General features: G+C 45.1%; 1 protein-coding gene across 9 annotated transcripts in view; it reads left to right on the top strand.

Moving 5' to 3' along the window:
• RFX8 (RFX family member 8, lacking RFX DNA binding domain) overlaps positions 1-10,983 on the top strand; it is an 83,726-nt gene extending 72,743 nt beyond the window's left edge. The window contains exons 13-15 of one of the 9 annotated variants that reach the window (XM_031655432.1): positions 1,767-1,881; positions 5,093-5,409; positions 10,136-10,975. In XM_031655432.1, the coding sequence (XP_031511292.1) occupies positions 1,767-1,881; positions 5,093-5,409; positions 10,136-10,312 (609 nt within the window). In that variant the 3' untranslated portion in view covers positions 10,313-10,975. The other 8 variants (XM_031655433.1, XM_031655431.1, XM_031655430.1 and 5 more) reach the window with 8 other exon arrangements.
• Positions 10,984-19,029: the final 8,046 nt, after the last annotated feature.

Below are 19,029 nucleotides of genomic sequence, written 5' to 3' on the forward strand. Positions count from 1 at the left end.
TCAATGGTGTTTATGGCTGACTTTCAAACATCTGTGCAGAGAGCGCCCTGGTCACTCAGAGCTGCAACCCTCGATGCTTTTAGGAAGTATCCCTGTGGGTTTTTGGTTTTGTTTTTTTAATTGAGATGGAGTCTCGCTCTGTCACCCAGGCTGGAGTGCAGCGGCGCAATCTCGGCTCACTGCAACCTCCGCCTTCCAGGTCCAAGCGATTCTCCTGCCTCAGCCTCCAGAGTAGCTGGGATTACAGGTGTGTGCCACCCCGCTCAGCTAATTTTTGTACTTTTAGTAGAGATGCGGTTTTGCCATGTTGGCCAGGCTGGTCTCGAATGCCTGACCTCAAATGATCCACCTGCCTCTACCTCTCAAAGTGCTGGGATTACCGGCGTGAGCCACAGCGCCCAGCAGGATCCCTGTGCTTTTGTACTCTCATTGTCCCTTCAACATAAAACCCTCTGCTGAACACCGATGGGAGGGACTCCTCCCAAGAGTCCGTCTCAGATGGTGAGGAGCACTAAGGAGGAGACTGCTACCGAAAGGACCTCACGTTCCCCGAAACTCAGGGCCACCTTCTGGTGTGCCAAGGGTTTCGCTGGGGCAGAGGGAAAAGAAGCGATGACAAGAAAGGGCATTCTTTGTTTCTAGCCAGGCTCTCCATTTCTTCCTCAAAGACATGTGGTGGAGCTGTGGTGGGTCCACAGGCATGTGACTGAGGATGAGAAGAGGCTTGGAGCATGCCTATCAACAGATGCATTTGAAGTCCATGACTCAGGGCTTACAGATGGCTTCAAGTGTGGTCCAAGGCCGCTCTCCGTCTGGGTAGAGGGAATGTCTTAGTTGGCATGCAGCGGCATCTTACTGGTACACAGTTTAGTGCCAGTGAGGCTGTCAGACGACCTTGGTTCCACTGGGTGCAGGGGCTGAGACTTTCCAGTTTGGAGCTTGCTTACACCACAGGCGTGATGACCAGCTTTTCCAAATGAGCACCACTGCTTTTCATTATTATGGGATTCTGTGCCTCTTTTCCACAGCCAGATTTGACATGCAGAAGTGCAAAGATAAAACAGCTCCTGCCCCTCTTGATGGCCATTCCCAAGTGGACTTCGGTGAGGCTGTCCCTACAATATTTGTTTCTGTGTCACATATCACAAGTGACCTCTTTTTAAAAACTGTGTGGTGCTGGGCATGATGGCTTATGCTTCTAATCCCGGTGCCTTTGGGAGGCTGAGGCAGGAAGATCACTTGAGCCCAGAAGTTAACACCAGCTTGAGCAACACAGTGAGACCCTTATCTCTACCCACCCTCCCCCCCAAAATTAAGTTAGTCATGTGCAGTGGTGCATGCCTGTAGTCCCAGCTACTCAGGAGGCTGAGGGGGGAGGATCGCTTAAACCCAGGAGTTCGAGGCTGCAGTGGGCCAAGATTGTGCCACTGCACTCCAGCCTGGGGAACAGAAAGACCATGTCTTAAAAAAAAAAAAAAAAAAAAAAATTTGCATGGTGATTTTAAGAGAAAAAGTAAGCCAATTTCCTACCTCCCTCCTTCTCTCCACCAGCTTCAAAGGGCTGTGCCCTGGAACCATATCCATGGAAGACAGAGAAAGACCAGACATGGGCCCTGCTGCCTCACTTCCCACTCTTGTTATTTCATCTTTCTCTTCTTTGGCTCTTTAAAAATGCATGTGCATGACAAATGTGTGCCTTTGAAAACATACTGTGCTGCTTGATTTTATCACAAACTGCAGCCTTTTTTCTCCCAAAAACTTAATAGCCCAGCAGAAGCAAAGAAGAGTTTATCAAATTGGCCGCCGGCTTCCAGCTGAGATGGAACCTTCTTCTCACTGCCGTGAGCAAAGCCATGACCCTCTGCCACAGAGACAGTTTTGGTAAGTCAGAGAATAAGAAGATATTTTGTGTTCTACCTTTTAAAAATGTCATTATGGCGTAAGTATTTTGCATATTGCTATGTAGAATCCAGCCATCTTCTTTTAGCCTTTTTATGTAAAATGTAACATAGACACAGCAAACCATACAACACGATAGTAATTTTTCTTTTTAGTGTCAGTGTGATAGCCTGTCAAACAGATGGACCATGCTTTTCCTTCTTGTTTCATCATCGGTAGACACACAGGAAGCTTCTCCTGGTTCTTGAATTATGAGCTGTGTGACATTTTGAGGAAAGCACTGAGAGACAACTGAGATGAAGGACAAAATGGGTTCTTTGAAGCACTCATACTTAATTCTCAGGAATAATGATTAAGTTGCCATTGTATGCAGATGGTAGAAGGAGTGAAGTAATGTGCATTTTGCAAACTTCCTGGTCAAATTACTGGTCTTCCTCTGTTGGGGAAGGTCGCATCTTTGATGCAGTTGCCTTATAAAAAGGGTTGTAGGGGCTGGGTGCTGTGGCTCACACCTGTAATCCCAGCAATTTGGGAGGTTGAGGCAGGTGGATCACCTGAGGTCAGGAGTTCGAGACCAGGCTGACCAACATGGTAAAACCCTGTCTCTACTAAAAATACAAAAATTAGCCGGCTGTGGTGGCAGATGCCTGTAATTCCAGCAACTCGGGAGCTTGAGGCAGGAGAATCACTTGAACCCGGGAGGCAGAAGTTGCGGTGAGCTGAGATCACACCATTGCACTCCAGCCTGGGCGACAAGAGCAAAACTCCACCTCAAAAAAAAAAAAAAAGGAAAAAGGAAAAAAAAAAAAAGGTTGTAGAAAGGGAAGTTCACCACTCAGCTCACCAGCTTCATGGAATGGATCATTCCTTCAAAAGGTATTTCTTGCCTCCCAAGCACCTTCCTGGGCACTGAGCATACAGTGAAAAGATAAAGTCTCCACTCCTGTGAGTTTGCACAGTAGTTATGGCAAGTGATCCCTTCACAGAGAGCTGCCAGATGCTCTCGCAGCAAGAAGAAAGAGAAAGCAAGCCCTATTCTAGACCAGCTTTGCAGACACCTTGGAGCTCCTGAGGGCTGCTGCTGTCAGCTGCCATATAGGTGACACTCACTTATAGTGGGACTCTGCCCTTCAGTGAAGTCCAAACTGACTCTGCTATATGCTCATGCTCTTCCAGAGCAGAGAGAGAGCAGAGCTCACGTGCATCACGGAAAGAAAGCTAGCCCCGAGCCGGGTGTGGTAGCTCACACCTGTAATCCCAGCACTTTGGGAGACTGAGGCACGTAGATCTCTTGAGCCTGGGAGTTTAAGTCCAGCCTGGGCAATATGGTGAAATGCTGTCACTACAGAAAAAAAAAATACAAAAATTAGCCAGATGTGGTGGCCCAATAGTCCCAGCTACTTGGGAGACTGGGGTGGGATAATTGATTGAGCCGGGGCGGCAGAGGTTGCAGTGAGCTGAGATTGTGCCACTGCACTCCAGCCTGGGCAACAGAGCCAGACTCTGTCTCAAAAAAAGAAAAGAAATGTAGTCTGTAGTTGTTACTTTTCCCAGTCTACCTTCTCTGTACCTCCATATGAAATCAATATATTCACACCAGTAGTTTGAACAATGGTTTCCAGACTCGGACTATGATTTTCCAAGGTTAAATAGGCCAGACAATGTCCAGCTCACTTCAGGCAAGGTCATGCCTTCCACGGGGGCAGTTACCCCTCGCCCAGATCCATGGAGGAATAGAACACTACTCAGGGAAAAACTGTGAAGGGCTTTTGAAATGGATGAAAAGATTACTTGAAATGGACAAAAGGCTTTGAAATGGACAAAAGGTTGGCACAGCCTTCTGGGTTATCTCTACCTTCCATTGTCTTTTGAGTTATTTTTATAGCTCTGTAAAGTTGCAGCAAACTGATAATGCAGATGACCCTCATCCACAGAAATACAAGTTGGTTGTATCAGGTGGTTGCCATTGACACTGCCCTGAGGACAGATCCCTTTTGCATCTATTTGTCACTGTCAGCATTCTTTTCTGTCCGTAGTATATAGTTAGTACTTTGAATTCTCTTTTGAACTAGTGGCAACATCTTAACTGATGTAGCAATAAGATGTAATATATCATTTAATTAATGAGTTAAATAAAACCTCTGATATGTCCTTTTTTTCTTCTTCTTGAGATGGGGTCTCACTCTGTCACCCAGGCTGGAATGCAGTGGCGCGATCTCAGCTCATTACAATCTCCGCCTCCTGGGTTCAAGCTATTCTCCTGCCTCAGCCTCCCAAGTTGCTGGGACTATAGGCACGTGCCACCATGCCCGGCTAATTTTTTTGTACTTTTTAGTGGAGAGGAGGTTTCGCTGTGTTAGCCAGGATGGTCTCGATCTCCTGACCTCGTGATCTGTCCACCTCGGCCTCCAAAAGTGCTGGGATTCCAGGTGTGAGCCACTGTGCCCGGCCTGATGTGTCCATTTTATATTTGTAAGAGTCATGGTTTTACCTTTATTTAAAACTTACCTTTTAACAATTGCAATAGGCCAGATTTCCCCCCGTTTCTCAAGCAAACATTAATGATTGTTTTCCTTTCTGGGAGTGCAAAGGCCTTGGGATTTGGAGCATTCAGCTAAGTCACATACCCTCCTGTCTCTCTGACGACAGCACTTGCAGGCCCACCTGAGAAGATGCCTCACAGGTGGAACGCCAGCCGGCCTCCTTACTCACTTCCCACACAAAGAACTGCAACCACAGGGTCTGCGAGAGGGGCAGGGCACTATGTTTCAAGCACCACAAAACAGCAGCAGCCTGCCTTCTGCTTGCTGCCCCCATTTCCTCCCGCCCCTTCTGGACGTTCCTGTGGATCATACATGGGGCACGGTGAGGCTGAGGGGCACCCTCTCCAGCTCGGGGAGCAGCACCCAGTGCCCTGTAGGGTTTGCTTTCCTCCCATCTCACACTGGATGGATTTTAAGTTCCTTTTCATGGCTTAGGCTATTTAGCTTTCAGTCCTTTCTGTCCAATAGCTGCCCTGCCAGGGGTTTTCTACTGATGGATGCTACGTAAGAGGCCCACCCAGGCCCCTTCAGGGTCAGCTATTGGAACGAGGCTCACGTACACAGGTGTTAGCCACAGAAAAGTTCTTAGTTTCACAGTGATATTGTCTGTCTATCAAATGTATTCATTTTTGGTTATTATCTAAATGTAGGCTCCTGGCATCTGTTTCACTTACTGCTTTTGGAATATGTGATTCATACGCTTCAGTCATGCCTAGAAGAGGAAGAGGAGGAAGAGGACATGGGGAATGTCAAGGAGATGCTACCAGATGACCCGACTCTTGGCCAGCCAGACCAGGCACTTTTCCACCCTCTGAATTCCTCATGGCCCCAGACGTGTGCTGGCCCCAGCGTGGAGTCACTGGGGGTGACACCGACACACATGGGCCAGGGCCGATATCCTGTGGGTGTAAGCAACATGGTCCTCAGGATCCTGGGCTTCCTGGTGGATACTGCCACGGGCAATAAGGTAGGGACACCAGGACCCCAGGACCCCCTTCCGCACAGCTGTTTCAAGGGGAATAAGAGCCACAGGTGGTTAGGAAAACCCTCAAGATCACTTTGTCCAAACAATGATAAAGGATTCTACAGTCATCTTTACCCTAGGTGATTTTGCCCGGGGGGAGTTTAATTCACTGTCTGTTGGTTACTGGTCGGCTCGGGTTTGTGGAACATTAATAGGTGCCTGGCAGGATTAGAAGTGTGGACCCTCTGGATGGCCTGGGTCTGTCTTGCCTTCCCAGAGCGTACTTGGCCTGGTTAGACTAACTCAGCAATAGCACACCTAGCGGTGGTGTATCACCTCTGAGGGGCATGCACTGAAAATGCCCCTAGTGTTCAAAGAAAGGAAATGTCGGGTGGTCTGAACAGAGAGGATTTTGAAAAGATTACATTGGGATACCTGCTGAAAGACATAAAGATTAGAGTTGCTATTTACCCAACACCTACTATCTAGCCCCTGTGTATGTTATCTTAAAGCCATGCCATCCTGTAGAGTATTTGTTCTTGTCATTGTCATTTGATGGATGAGGAAACTGAGCCTCACAGAAGCTGAGTGACTTGCACAAAGTCACACGGTAAGGAAATGAAAGGAAATAAGATTGGAGCCCCAGCCTGCCTGATCTCAAGTCCATTCTTCACCTACAACCCTCGACAGGAGGTTGTTTTATGCCCTGAGGAGTGCAGGACGCAGGCTGGAGAGGTCAGACATGGACCTCAGTGCCATGAAGCAGAGCTGGGCTGACGGAGGAACAACTGAAATGCCTGCATTGAGGAGCGGGGAGTGAGCTGGTTAAAAAACCACTGACAGCAATTGTCTTAGGACTAATTTCTGTGCACATGTTTGATGTTTAGCCGCTATCCATCTTCTTTTTGTGCCCACAAGTTCCCCTCTGCACAGATGAGTTGTGCTTAATAGGAAACTGAAGCAGGTGCAATCATTCAACCTGAAGCAGGTTAATAGTGGTCTCGGCCATGGCAATGAGTCACAGCCTAAAACTCTTCACGTGTTAGAGTCCGCAGAATACTAGGAACCTTCCAGGGCCCTTCCCTTCTTGAGCAAACTCTCATTCCGAGTTCTCCAGTTGCAGAGATCTTGCACACACTGTTATTGAGCAACGCTTGGACAAGACACCTCCCTAGATCAAAAAAACAAAAAAACAAAAAACACCACCACAACAAAAAAACCAGGAGCCAGGGAAATGCGGCTCCCAGGTTTCCCCGTTCCCTATCTGCATTTGGTCTTTGTTTCTCACTTTGAGATAGTCAGTCACACATCCAGGTGCATTCAGTGCTCTCTGTGAGGTGGATTCAGATGTTGTCTGTAAATGAGAAACTCACCTCCTCCATGAGTGTCCATGTGAAAAAAGCAGACATGGTCAATGAAGCATGCCGTAGTGCAACACTGACCCCAACTTGGGGGTACTGATGAGAGCTGGGCCTCCTTAGCTGGTGGAAGCTAAGGCGCTTTCAGGAAGCAGGTGTTTCCAGGCAGTTGGCAGAAACAAGGCCCAGTTAGATCTGAAGAGGCGATGGCTTGGCCAGGCTATGCCTAGGAGAATGGCTCTCCCTGCTGCTGTACCTGGCGGCAGAGCCCTCCAGGGGCCTCCAGTGGGAAGTACCTGAGTGTACTCTGCAGCATTCCCTAGAGCCCTAGCTGGGCCAGCATTCATGCTGGGCTGCAGTGTTCATCTCCAAGTAAAGCAATTTCTTTGCGCTCACCGGCTGGGGCAAGAGGTCGGAGTGTAGCATGACAATTTGTTAAAGGAAAAACAAAAACATCTTTCAGTGACACTTGTTAAAGCGCCATAAGGAAGGCTTTATCCGTAAGGAAGGCTTTATTCAGGACCATCTCCACTGGGCTTTTGCAGTCGGGGAGGGAGATTGGGTTTAACTCTGAGTATAGCAGGGACAGGGTGGCGGGTGGGGGTCAGTGGATGGGAACTTACCAAGAAGAAGTGTCAGAGGTAAGGGGGATTCTGGCTAAACCCACCTAACAGGATTCTTGTAGAAGTGCAGCCGGCTGGGGTGACCGGACATCACTTGGAGGCCGGCAGAGGATGAGGAAACTGATCAGATGTGGAGATGGGGCATTCTTGCTAAAGTGACTCAGCAGGGTTCTTGCTAAAACTGGATTTTACAAGGAAGTGGGCGAAGGAGAAGGTTCAAGAGCCGGACTAAAGTTCAGCCCAGTGGAGAATGTTAGTCAAATTACATACACATGCTTCTTAGTCAGCAAGGTAACCAGGAGTAAGCTTTTACCTCTTCAGCCACAGTTAGAAGGCATGAAGAACAGACGCTGACAGTCTCCCGGAGCTGAGCATTTAAATGCATATTTTCATCTCAATGAAATAGGTGTTACCATCAACCCCACTTTACAACTGGCATAACTGAGGATCTTAAAGGGTTGGGTAATTTTCCCAAGGTCACCTCAGTAATCATTGGGAGAACAGGAATTTACACCTCCACAGATCCTTCGAAGACTGTCCTTCTCAGCATTCTTTCCCTGAGAGCGTTTTCTACCATCTGCTTTAATTCCAAAATTGGTTACTTGAGACTAATTATTAAAAATACCTTCAAGTCTGATAAGGGCAATCCTGGTACATACATTTCTGGGTTCAAATTCTACTTCTTCCCCTTATTAGCTAGAACCTTGAACACATTGCTTAACTTATGGGGATACTCATGTCTAATTCCATAGGGCCGTTAGGAGGTTTAAATGAGTTAAGTGTTGTAAAATGCTTAGACTATTTCCTAGAATATAGTAAGTACCCAGTAACCACTGGTCATCATCATTATTTCCCCACCACGGGGGAAGCTGAGCACTTTCTCTTGACACTCTTGGGCCAATCCCTTAGCTTCTCTGAAGTTCCTTGCAATGAGGTTTGACCTGTATTTAATGGGTGGAAACAATAGAGAAGATATTAAATACTTAATTGAACTACATAATAAAGCAATACAAGCAGATGAATGTCAGGTAATCCAAGGTGTAATACACATTAGAGATTAATTAAACCTGCTTCTGTTCGTTCCTGCCTGCTGAATTAGCTATAATGACTTAAACAAGCACACCAAAAAGTTACGCTCATCTGATTTTCATTGCATCTATTATTCAGTACTTGCACTCATCATGAACAAAAAAGCACACCCTGCATGTCCCATCTGCATTCATCTGCCGCGAGTTAACACCCCATTCAGCTGCACAGCTGTGGCAGCCTCATTCCCTGAACAGTTTAGCTCCGGCCTGCACCTACAGTAACAACTGAAGTCAGCATTCCGGATTGCCATATCCATCTGTCCCTCTTCTACATTCTAGCGGTGTTCAAAATAGATGCCAAGGCATGTTTAAGAACAAAGTGAAAAACTAGAATGATATCAAATAACGAATTTAGGTCATGTACTCCAGGATTACAGCAGGGCAAAACAAATTTTTTTTAAGTGTCTCTTCACCTCTAAGATAAAGGTGAAAACAATTTTTTGAAAAAGAAGAAAAACATCTTTTCATGGGGTGGTGATGGTTTTTGTCGAATTTAGAGAAAGACAACGTTCATGAACCTTGCATTTGAAGTTACGGTGCACACATCTCTGTCAAAATACACTAGCTTATAGGAGGTTTATTGATGAAATCAGACCAAGCGAATACATTTCTGTTGGTTTTAAAGTAGTCATGGCCAAGTTTCCTGGAGCTAAGGGAGGGATGGTACCTTTGCCATTCTCCGACAGGAAGACTTGCTCGTCAGGTGAAGTGGCTGAAGAGAGCTTCTACTAACTTGGAACCTCCACACCTCTCGAATCTGTTACTTCCCAATTGAGTCACCAATACCAGATTGCTGTTTTCATAGGTTCCCGCCCTCCACAAATTAATGGTTTATTTGACGGATGGGAGAAGGAGAGCCAGTGTGGGAATTTGAGCCGAGTATGTCAGCTCCAGAGACTTGTTGAGAATGCGGGGATTAGTAGCCGTCTGGAGACCCCCAAATTGGTGGGTGCTACAGCCACATGGAGACCGTGGGTGCCTTTCACAGGCTCCCTCCCGACTTTCACGACTCAGCTGCTGTCTCCGGTGTCTGTTAAGGAAGTGTTGGTTTGCTCTCACGAGGCCATTTCTCACAAACTGCAGAGCCCTCTTCGTTTCCCTAAAGAGAGCCCATCAACTCCCCGCCCCTGCACCATCCCTGCCTTGCAAAGCCTCCCACTGAGTCCTCACTGGACCCTGAGTGTTTTCCTGAGAATTCAGGAGTTCTCTTAGTAAGAATAAATGCATGGGCTGAGCGCGGTGGCTCACACCTGTAATCCCAGCACTTCAGGAGGCTGAGGCAGGTGGATCACCTGAGGTCAGGAGTTCAAAACCGGCCTGGCCAACATAGTGAAACCCTGTCTCTACGAAAAATACAAAATTAGCTGGGCATGGTGGCACATGCCTGTAATCCCAGCTACTTGGGAGGCTGAGGCAGGAGAATCGCTTGAACCCGGGAGGCGGAGTTTGCAGTGAGCTGAGATGGCGCCATTGCACTCCAGCCTGGGCAACGAGAGTGAAACTCCATCTCAAAAAAAAAAAGGAATAAATGCATGAACTTCTTTACATCCCAGGATGGGACCACGGGCTTGGTAGAAGAATTCAAATGGTAGTTCCTGCAACAAGGAATAGTGTAACTGTCTCTTTTTACCTTTTCCTTTTAAACATTTCCCTCTTGCAGCTCATCCAAGTGCTGTTGGAAGATGAAACCACGGAAAGCGCAGTTAAACTCAGCCTTCCTATGGGACAGGAAGCCCTCATAACCCTAAAAGATGGACAACAATTTGTGATTCAGATATCAGATGTACCCCAAAGCTCTGAAGACATTTACTTCAGAGAAAGCGATGCTAATGTGTGAGATTATTTATTTGTATAGAGAATAAGAAAACTGATAGACTTGCATTCTTAAAAATATTAGTTTTTCTATTGACGGAAGACGATGTTATGTATATAATAGATGTAGCATTGTCTAGTTTATGTTTATGTATTTCTAAGGAGGTGGTTTTGATACAATATATAAACTGATTTGGAGAATAATTTTTGCCTGTGTTGCTTTTCTTTTGGGGCTTTCCGGGTATTTCTATTTTGAGACACAGCAGAAAAGAAATTTGAGAATGCTTCTTGGGAGTAAAGAAATGGTTAAGGCTCCAGAGAAAGAAAAAGTTCGAAGAATACCAACTGGTACAAGCAGTAAAATGCCAGTGGTAATCTTTTCCTCCCCGTGGTGGTGCCTCGATCGAAATACAATTTGTAGATAGATCCCCTCAGGCAGTGAGGAACAGAAAAAAAAAATCAATGTGATATCACTGTTAAACTCACTCACTGGTCCATTAAACACCTTTGGTTCACTATCCCAATTTTCTTAAAGTGAGAGAATTTTTAATGCAACAATGTCTGTAGCAGAGGCTAATGTCCTGCTTTGAATCTCTCTTTAGTTCTCTTTTTGTAGCAAAATCCTAAAAACTGCTGAAAGTAGGAATAGATCATTGTTACACAAAATCCATTTTTATGTAACTGATTATAATATTTAAAAGGAATTTTAAAATTCATGCTTAACATGATTTCCAGTATACATGGAAAAAATAGAGAACATTTTATTGATCTCATATTACATATGAAATGAACTAAATTTCATGTATATTTACATATGGAATGAATTACATTTACTTATGAATTACATTTCCCTAAATGCTTGGAAATTTTAAACACAGGAACTATACGTCTGTAGGTTCATTAAGACTTACTCATCTTTATGGTTAAAAAAATCATATTTAAGAGCCCTTTTCAACTACATTTAATATATTATCTCAAGCTGTCTGGGAGGAGTTGTTGAAGAATGAGTCAGAGACATTTATTCTTTTGCTCACTGCTCAGTGACTTTGCATGTCATGTGTTTGCTTGTAAGTAAGTAGACAATTGGTGGACTGAGTCACAGAACAGAGGCAACAGCAGGATCTGTAAGTCTGGGAACGGTGAATTTTGTTTGCATATTTTGGGGTAAACTGATCAGCTAAGAGCTAGCAGAAGTCATTCTGAGCATTCTGTCCTTGAATGCCCAAGTCTACCAAAGAAAACAATTTTCATTGTTTCTCTGTAGCGTTAGACGTTAGGATAGGGGGTGAGGATGGGTAGTAACAGAGAGGAGGAGGGAGTTCTGGGAGTGTCGTGATTTGTATTATTATGATTTCTTTCTTATTTGATCTTGGGACCTGCCTAGGAGAGCCCTGATGGGGTGGGTGGGGGAGAGAGTAAAGTTTGGGTGTGTTGGTGAAAGTAACATGCAGGAAGCAGAAGTTTATTGCTCACAGACCCAGAGAGGTTAGGGACACCGAATCACTAGGAGGGCCAGGAGGAGTCTGGAGGCAGCAGGGAGCTCAACCAGCCTGTGGTTGAGCCTGAGGGACCTGCCTTTATTGAAGCCCAGGGAGCTATTCCTCAGGCTTTCCCTCAGGACTTGTGGATCTGGGTCATTTAAAGAAAACATGCATAAAGGAGGGAACTCATTTACATGACTCCAGGGTTGACCATTAAATTTTTTCCACAGCCAGCAGCTGTGGCATGAGCTGGATTTGGCATCAGTGGGATGAGGAACAAGCAGGCTATATTGCAAACACCACACAGAGAGGAGAAGTCTCACTGAGGACAAGTATGACAGAGTTCAGCTGGATTTCAAACAGCTTATATCAGGTCTAAAAATGGCTGTCAAGGCTGCGACTCCATGAAGTCTATGCCAGGAACCCTCATGGCGCTCCCATTCTTGGGCTGGTGGCTGGCCATACAGTGCAGTGTGTTCACCTTGCGAAACCGTGTCACGAAGTTTGTGAGTTGACTTGATTGCATTTCTGCATACGTTATATATAAAAGTGTATCTTAAAAAATAGAAGGTGAACAGGCACTGTGGCTCACACCTATAATCCCAACACTTTCGGAGGTCAAGGTGAGAGGATCACTTGAGCATAGGAGTTCAAGACCAGCCTGGGCAACATAATGAGAACCCTATCTCTACAAAAGAAAAAAAAAAATTGCTGGATACGGTGGCATGTGGCTGTAGTCTCAGCTACTCAGGAGGCTGAGGCAGGAGGATTGCTTGAGCCCAGGAGTTCAAGACTGCAGTGAACTACGATCATGCCACTGCACTTCAGCCTGGATGACAGAGCGAGACCCTGTCTTAAAAATAAATGAATAAGTGGCATTGCCCACTTTATGGGGATTGGATTGGAGGTTCCAGGTGGAAGAAAGACTAAAAAGCACACAGGAGGATTTCAAGAGAAAGCGAGCTGGGCTTGAAAAGCCACCAGTCGTAGTGGCTCACACCTGTAATCCCAGCACTTGGGAGGCCAAGGCGGCTGGATTGCTTGAGCTCAGGAGTTTTTCACCAGCCTGGGTGACATGGTGAAACCCTCATCTTGACAAAATATGTAAAAAATTAGCTGGGCATAGTGGTTAGTGCCTGTAGTCTCAGCTACTTGGGAGGCTGAGGTGGGAGGATAGCTTGAGTCCAGGAGGTTGAGGCTGCAGTGAGCTATGATTGTACTGCTGCACTCCAGCCTGGGCCACAGAGTGTGGCCCTGTCTGGAAAAAGAAAGAGAGAGAGGGAGAGAGACAGAGAAAGAGAAAGAAAGAAAAAAAAAAGAAGAAAGAAAAGAAGGAAAAGAAAAAGAGGAAGAAAGCAAGCCACCAGGACCAACAAGCTCTGGTGTGAGAATAGAGCTGCACCTGCCTCGTAGGCAAGTCTTTGTTTTTAACTCCCAATTCCCTTCCTTGATGAGTTGAGACATGAGGCCCAGCAAGGAGAAAAATGAAAAAGAATACAACCACATCTGCCTCGCCCACCTCAGCCCTCAAGTCCTAAAGCAGCTAGCAGGAGAGAGGAGAAGATGTCAATCTTAATAAAGTTTGACATTTTGATTATTACACTGACATTTTAATTACTGAACAGAGATCATTCCTATGATTGAAAGTAATTGGTGGTCTATTACTTGAAAGTGAACATGAATGTGAACAGGAAATCCCTCATCCCCTACCCCAAACTTAGATTTTTCTTAGTTTAGCCATAAAGAATTAGCCATAAAGAATCCACAGAGCAGGTTGCAAAGATCGTTTTTTGCTTGTACGATGGATCAGTTCACTATTACAGTATAACAAACTAATCCTTCATGGCTTAAAACAACCACCATCTATATATTATTCCTCACCAGTCCATAGTTTGCTTGGGTAGCTGGTTCTGCTGTTCTGGCCTGGACTCAACAAATCTCAGCTGGGCTCACTCAGCTCTCCAAGGTTCCTGACAGGTGTGTAGCAGCTAGCTCGTCTAGGATGGCCTCAGCTGTCCTCCATGTGGTTCCCACATTCCTTCAACAGGCCAGTTCATGCATGTTCTCATGGCAGGAGGGAGTCCAAGAAAGCAGACATGGAAACACACAAGCATGTTTTCACACCTTCTTTTGCACCAAGTGTGGTCTTGTACCATTGACCAAAGCAAGTCATGTTGCCAAACTCAGAGTTAGCAAGATAAGGTACTCCTAATGGGTATGGATGCAGGGAGGTGTCAAACAACTGGAGTTGTCAACCACATCACTCTACCACCTACCTTATCCAGTTCAGCTCACTCAAAATAACATCTAAATCATTATCCCAATTGCTCCGTTCCCAGGTGGAAATGCCCTACTCAGGGTCCTCAGGCAGCAGTGAGATCCTGGCCATCTGCAGATTCCACAATCAATCACCCCCATCAGTTGTGACATTATTACAGCACTACCTTCCATGCAATTTAACTCGATAGGAAACAAACATTTGATCCGTTAGTATATGTAGAAGCAATATTATTTTCTGAAACAGTAATTTGAAATAGGAATAATAATGAGAACCTGTACAGACAGATATCCTGCTAGGGCACATTACTGATTGTCAATATGGTGAGTACAGAAAGAGGCACATCACATTACCCTTCACAGTAATAATAGCTGCACCCACATGTATCTTGGAACATAAATGTTCACTCATGATGATAAGTTGGTAGCCCACTAACATGCTGGCAGCAGATTTTTCAGAAACACGTATCTGATCAAAAATTTACAGTGATGTGTTCCAAAATTAAGTATTTGTCATGTATTTTTTCTTTTACCAGGTACTCTTTAAACACTTGGGATTGTAGGGGTGGAAAGCTGTGATACCTTTCCTCACCCACCCATAAGGGTCATGGCCAACACTGTTATGACAAAAGAAAAAAGAGAAAAGCATAACAAATGTATATAATATTTAATCCAATGTATTAGGCCATTCCCGTACTGCTACAAAGAAATACCGGTGACTGGGTAATTTATAAAGAAAAGAGGTTTAATTGCTCATGGTTCCACAGGCTGTACAGGAAGCATGGTGGCATCTGGCTTCTGGGGAGGCCACAGGAAACTTAGAATCATGGCAGAAGGTGAAGGGGAAGCAGACACATCTTACATGGCTGGAGCAGGAAGCAGTGGGCAGGATAGGTGCTATACACTTGTAAACGACAAGATCTCACGAGAACTCACTCACGATTAGTGAGTAGCACCAAAGGGGATATTCACCCCCATGATCCAATCACCTCCCGGCAGGCCCCACCTCCAACGTTGGGGATTACAATTCGACATGAGATTTGGGCGGGGACACAGATCCAAACCGTATCATCGAAGCTTTATGTGACGTGAAAGCCGAAATAAATAAAGACTCAAAGACTCAGGGAAAACTGTCCATTTTCATGCTTAGGTTGGGTGAAGAATGGACAACCATGAAGAAATGTGATTGGACAAAAAGTGAATGATCTAATGGTAATAGACTGAGTGGGCAAACCCAGCAAGGCCTGTCTGTTCAGATTCTTCTTCCTCCTTCTGTGTGTCCTTCCATTCTCCTAGGTGGAGGGCAGGACCCCTTCTGGAATGAGGTCTCAAGACCTACTCTCAGACAAGGTGGGTCCAAGAATCTCTTTATGGCCAGCTCCTTTACAGAAAGGCAGAGGGAGTTAGAGTCATATTTCTAGGCTTTATGGCTGTCTTTGAAGGAGAGGGGTCCTAATTTCTATGATCCATCTTCGGGAAGAGAAATTCTGGTTCCTATGGCCTGCCTTGTGGGAGAGAGAGGAGCCGGAGAAAGAAGGGTAGAAAAAGGCCAGAAAGAGATTTTGCTTCTGAGGCTCTTCCACTGTCCTTTACTTCGAAGTACTCAGCATGTCAAAGCATTACACTCTGGGCATTGTTTCCTCAACCATGAATAAAGTAGACAAATCTCTGCTCTTTTTGGGCTTATATTCCGGGTACAGGAAGACTGACACTGAGCTAATCAGCAAATAAAAGCAAAATATCTTAAGTACATATAAGTGTTATAGTGAAAATTCACTATGGGGATGTGGATGCTCCCTTCTTTTTTTTTTTTTTTTTTTTTTTTTTTGACAGAGTCTTGTTCTGTTGCCCAGGCTGGAGTGCAATGGCGCGATCTTGGCTCACTGCAATCTCTGCCTCCCAATTCAAGCAATTCTCCTGCCTCAGCTTCCCAAGTAGCTGGAATTACAGGTGTGCGTCACCATGCTCAGCTAATGTTTGTATTTTTTGGTAGAGTCGGGATTTTGCCACGTTGGCCAGGCCGGTCTTGAACTCCTGACCTCAGGTGATCTGCCCACCTCTGCCTCCCAAAGTGTTGGGATTACAGGCATGAGCCACCGCACCCGGTCTGATGCTGCTTCTTATAGGGCATTCAAGCAAGACCTCTCTCACAAGGTGTAATTTGAAAAGAGACCTGAAGAAAGTAGGAGAAAGGAAAGGAGTGAGAGTTTCCTATAAGGGGAGGAGAATGAATCAGAGAAGTAGGTGAGCACTACCAGGCAGGGCCAATGCCCCCTTGAAGTTAATGGCCATAAATCTGAAGTGATTAAGGAACTTAAAATCATATATATACTCTAGATATACACTGTATATATATTTAAAATCATATATACACTATATATGTCATATATACTATATATAAATCATATATACTGTATACGTGATTTATATATATACACACACTTCAAATTTGTAGCCATTAACTAAATTTTATATACATATGATTTAAGTCCCTTAATCTCTTCAATACATGTAGAATATATAATATACTGATAAAGGCAACACAAATAAGTGCAAAGGCATCCCATATTCATGAATTAGAAGACATAATTTTGTTAAACTCTTCATACTACCCAAAGGAATCTAGAAATTCAATTCAATTCCTATCAAAATCCACTTAGTGACTGGGTGCAGAGGCTCACACCTCAGAAGGCCAGGGTGGGAGGATCATTTGAGTCCAGGAGTTCAAGACCAGCCTGGACAACATAGCAAGACCCCTTTTCTAAATAAATAAAAATTAGCCAGGTATGATGGCATGTGCCTATCTATAGTCCCATCTACTCCAGAGACCAAGGAGAGAGGATCGCTTGAGCACAGAAGTTTGAGGTTACGGTGAGCTATGATCATTACCACTTCACTCCAGCTTGGGCAAAAGAGTAAGACTCTGTCTCTACAACAAACAAACAAGAAAGAATTAAACAGACAAAAAAACCTGCAATGATATCACCTTACACCCATTAGAATGGCCATTATTAAACAATAACAACAGGTGTTGGTGAGAAGGTGGATACATTAGAACTCTTGTGCACCATTGGCAGGAATATAAAATAGTGCAGCTGTTTTGGGAAACAGTATGGAGGTTCATTAAAAGTAAACTATCTTATGATTCAGCAATCACACTTATGGGTATTACCCAAAAGAATTCAAGACAGGATCTCAAAGAGGTATTTACACTCTAACATTTATTTCAGTAGTATTCACAATAACTAAGGCAGAAACAACCTAAATGTCCATCAATATGAATGGATGAAGAAAATGCGGGCCCGATGCAGTGGCTCACATCTGTAATCCCAGCACTTTGGGAGGCTGAAGTCACAGAATTGCTTGAGCTCAGGAGTTTGATATCAGCTTGGGCAACATAGTGAGACCTCATCTCTACAAAAAATAAAAATGAGCCAACAGGCATGGTGGTGTGCCTGTAATACCAGCTACTGAGGAGGCTGAGGATGGGGGACCACTTGAATCCAGGCAATCCAGGCTGCAGTGAGTCATGATCGTGCCACCGTACTCCAGCCTGGGCGACAGAGCAAGACTCCAAAAGAAATAAAGAGAGAAAAAGAGAGAGAGAGAGAAGAAAGAAAGAGAAAGAAAGAAAAAGAAAGAAAGAAAGAAAAGAAAGAAAAAGAAAGGAAAGAAAGAAAAAGAAAGAAAAGAGAAAAAGAAAGGAAGGAAGGAAGAAAGGAAGAAAGAAAGAAAGAGAAAAAGAGGAGAGGAAAGGAAAAGAAAAGAGCCAAAAGCCTGCAATATTCCTCCACATTTTTCCTTTCCGGGGCTTGGACCGCAGTTCTGGTGACCTGGAATGAGGGGCTTGGCCAAAGTGGTATTTGTGCATGTGGCCTCAGCCAGTTTGTTTCAGCTTAAATGCAAATAACTTGATTCTGCTGTTAGATGAACTGGCTGCGATGCCCTCCTGACACAGCAAAGTGTAAGAAGGGTTATCGTCCTTGCAGAGAAAGAGAATGGGCATCAGATGGAATTGGTGCTAATCTTACCTCCATCATTTATTCAGTTTTCTCCTCTAATAAGATGATGGTAACGATCCTTACCTGTGTCTAGTTAACTAAATACAGTCAGCCTTTCGTATTTGTGGGTTCCCAACCAACCACAGACTGAAAATATTTGAAGAAAAAAAAAAAAGCTGGACGCAGTGGTTCACACCTGTAATCCCAGGACTTTTGGAGACTGAGGCAGGAGGATCACCTGAGCCTGGGAAGTTGAGGCTGCAGTAAGCTGTGATTGTGCCGCTGCACTCCAGCCTGGGAGGACAGAGCAAGACTCTTCATCAAAAAAATACAAAATAAAAAAGGGTGATTGCATCTGTACTGAACATATACTGGCTTTCTTTCTGGTCCTATTACCTGATAAATAAACAACAATTTACATAGTATTTACATTGTATTAGGCATTTTATAAGCAATTTAGATATCAAAGGAGGCTGCGCATGGGTTTTATGCAAATGCTGCACCGTTTTTTATAAGGGACTTGAGCATCTCTGGATTTTGGTATCCACGGGGGTCCTGTAACCATACCCCAGGGGACTACTGTATCGCGTTTGCTCCATGCCACGTACCGTTCTAAGTCTCTTCAAATATTAATCGTTCAACCGTCCCATCCATCATCCTTAAGAGGTAGATATTATCTTTGTCAGCTAATGAAGGAAATGGGCACAGAGAGGTTAAGTGGCTTGGCAGGTCTCACAGCTGTTGAGCAGAGGTGTGCATTGAGCCGGGATTTGAACGCCCACCCTCTGCGGAACCTGTGCCATCCTGCAGGACACGAACTCATCCCGGGACCTGGCGCGCGAGGAGGACTCCGCAGGATGCGCGGCGTGTGCGTGGAACCTGGTCTTCTGCGAGCCTGGACTTCTGAGCGAGGCGCGCGGCTGCAGGGATTCGCCGGGACTCGCGGCTGCAGGGATCCGCCGCAGGGGGGCGCTGCCGGGCTC

The sequence above is a fragment of the Papio anubis genome, chromosome 14 (genome assembly GCF_008728515.1).
Source record: "Papio anubis isolate 15944 chromosome 14, Panubis1.0, whole genome shotgun sequence".
In the NCBI taxonomy this organism is placed as follows: domain Eukaryota; kingdom Metazoa; phylum Chordata; class Mammalia; order Primates; family Cercopithecidae; genus Papio; species Papio anubis.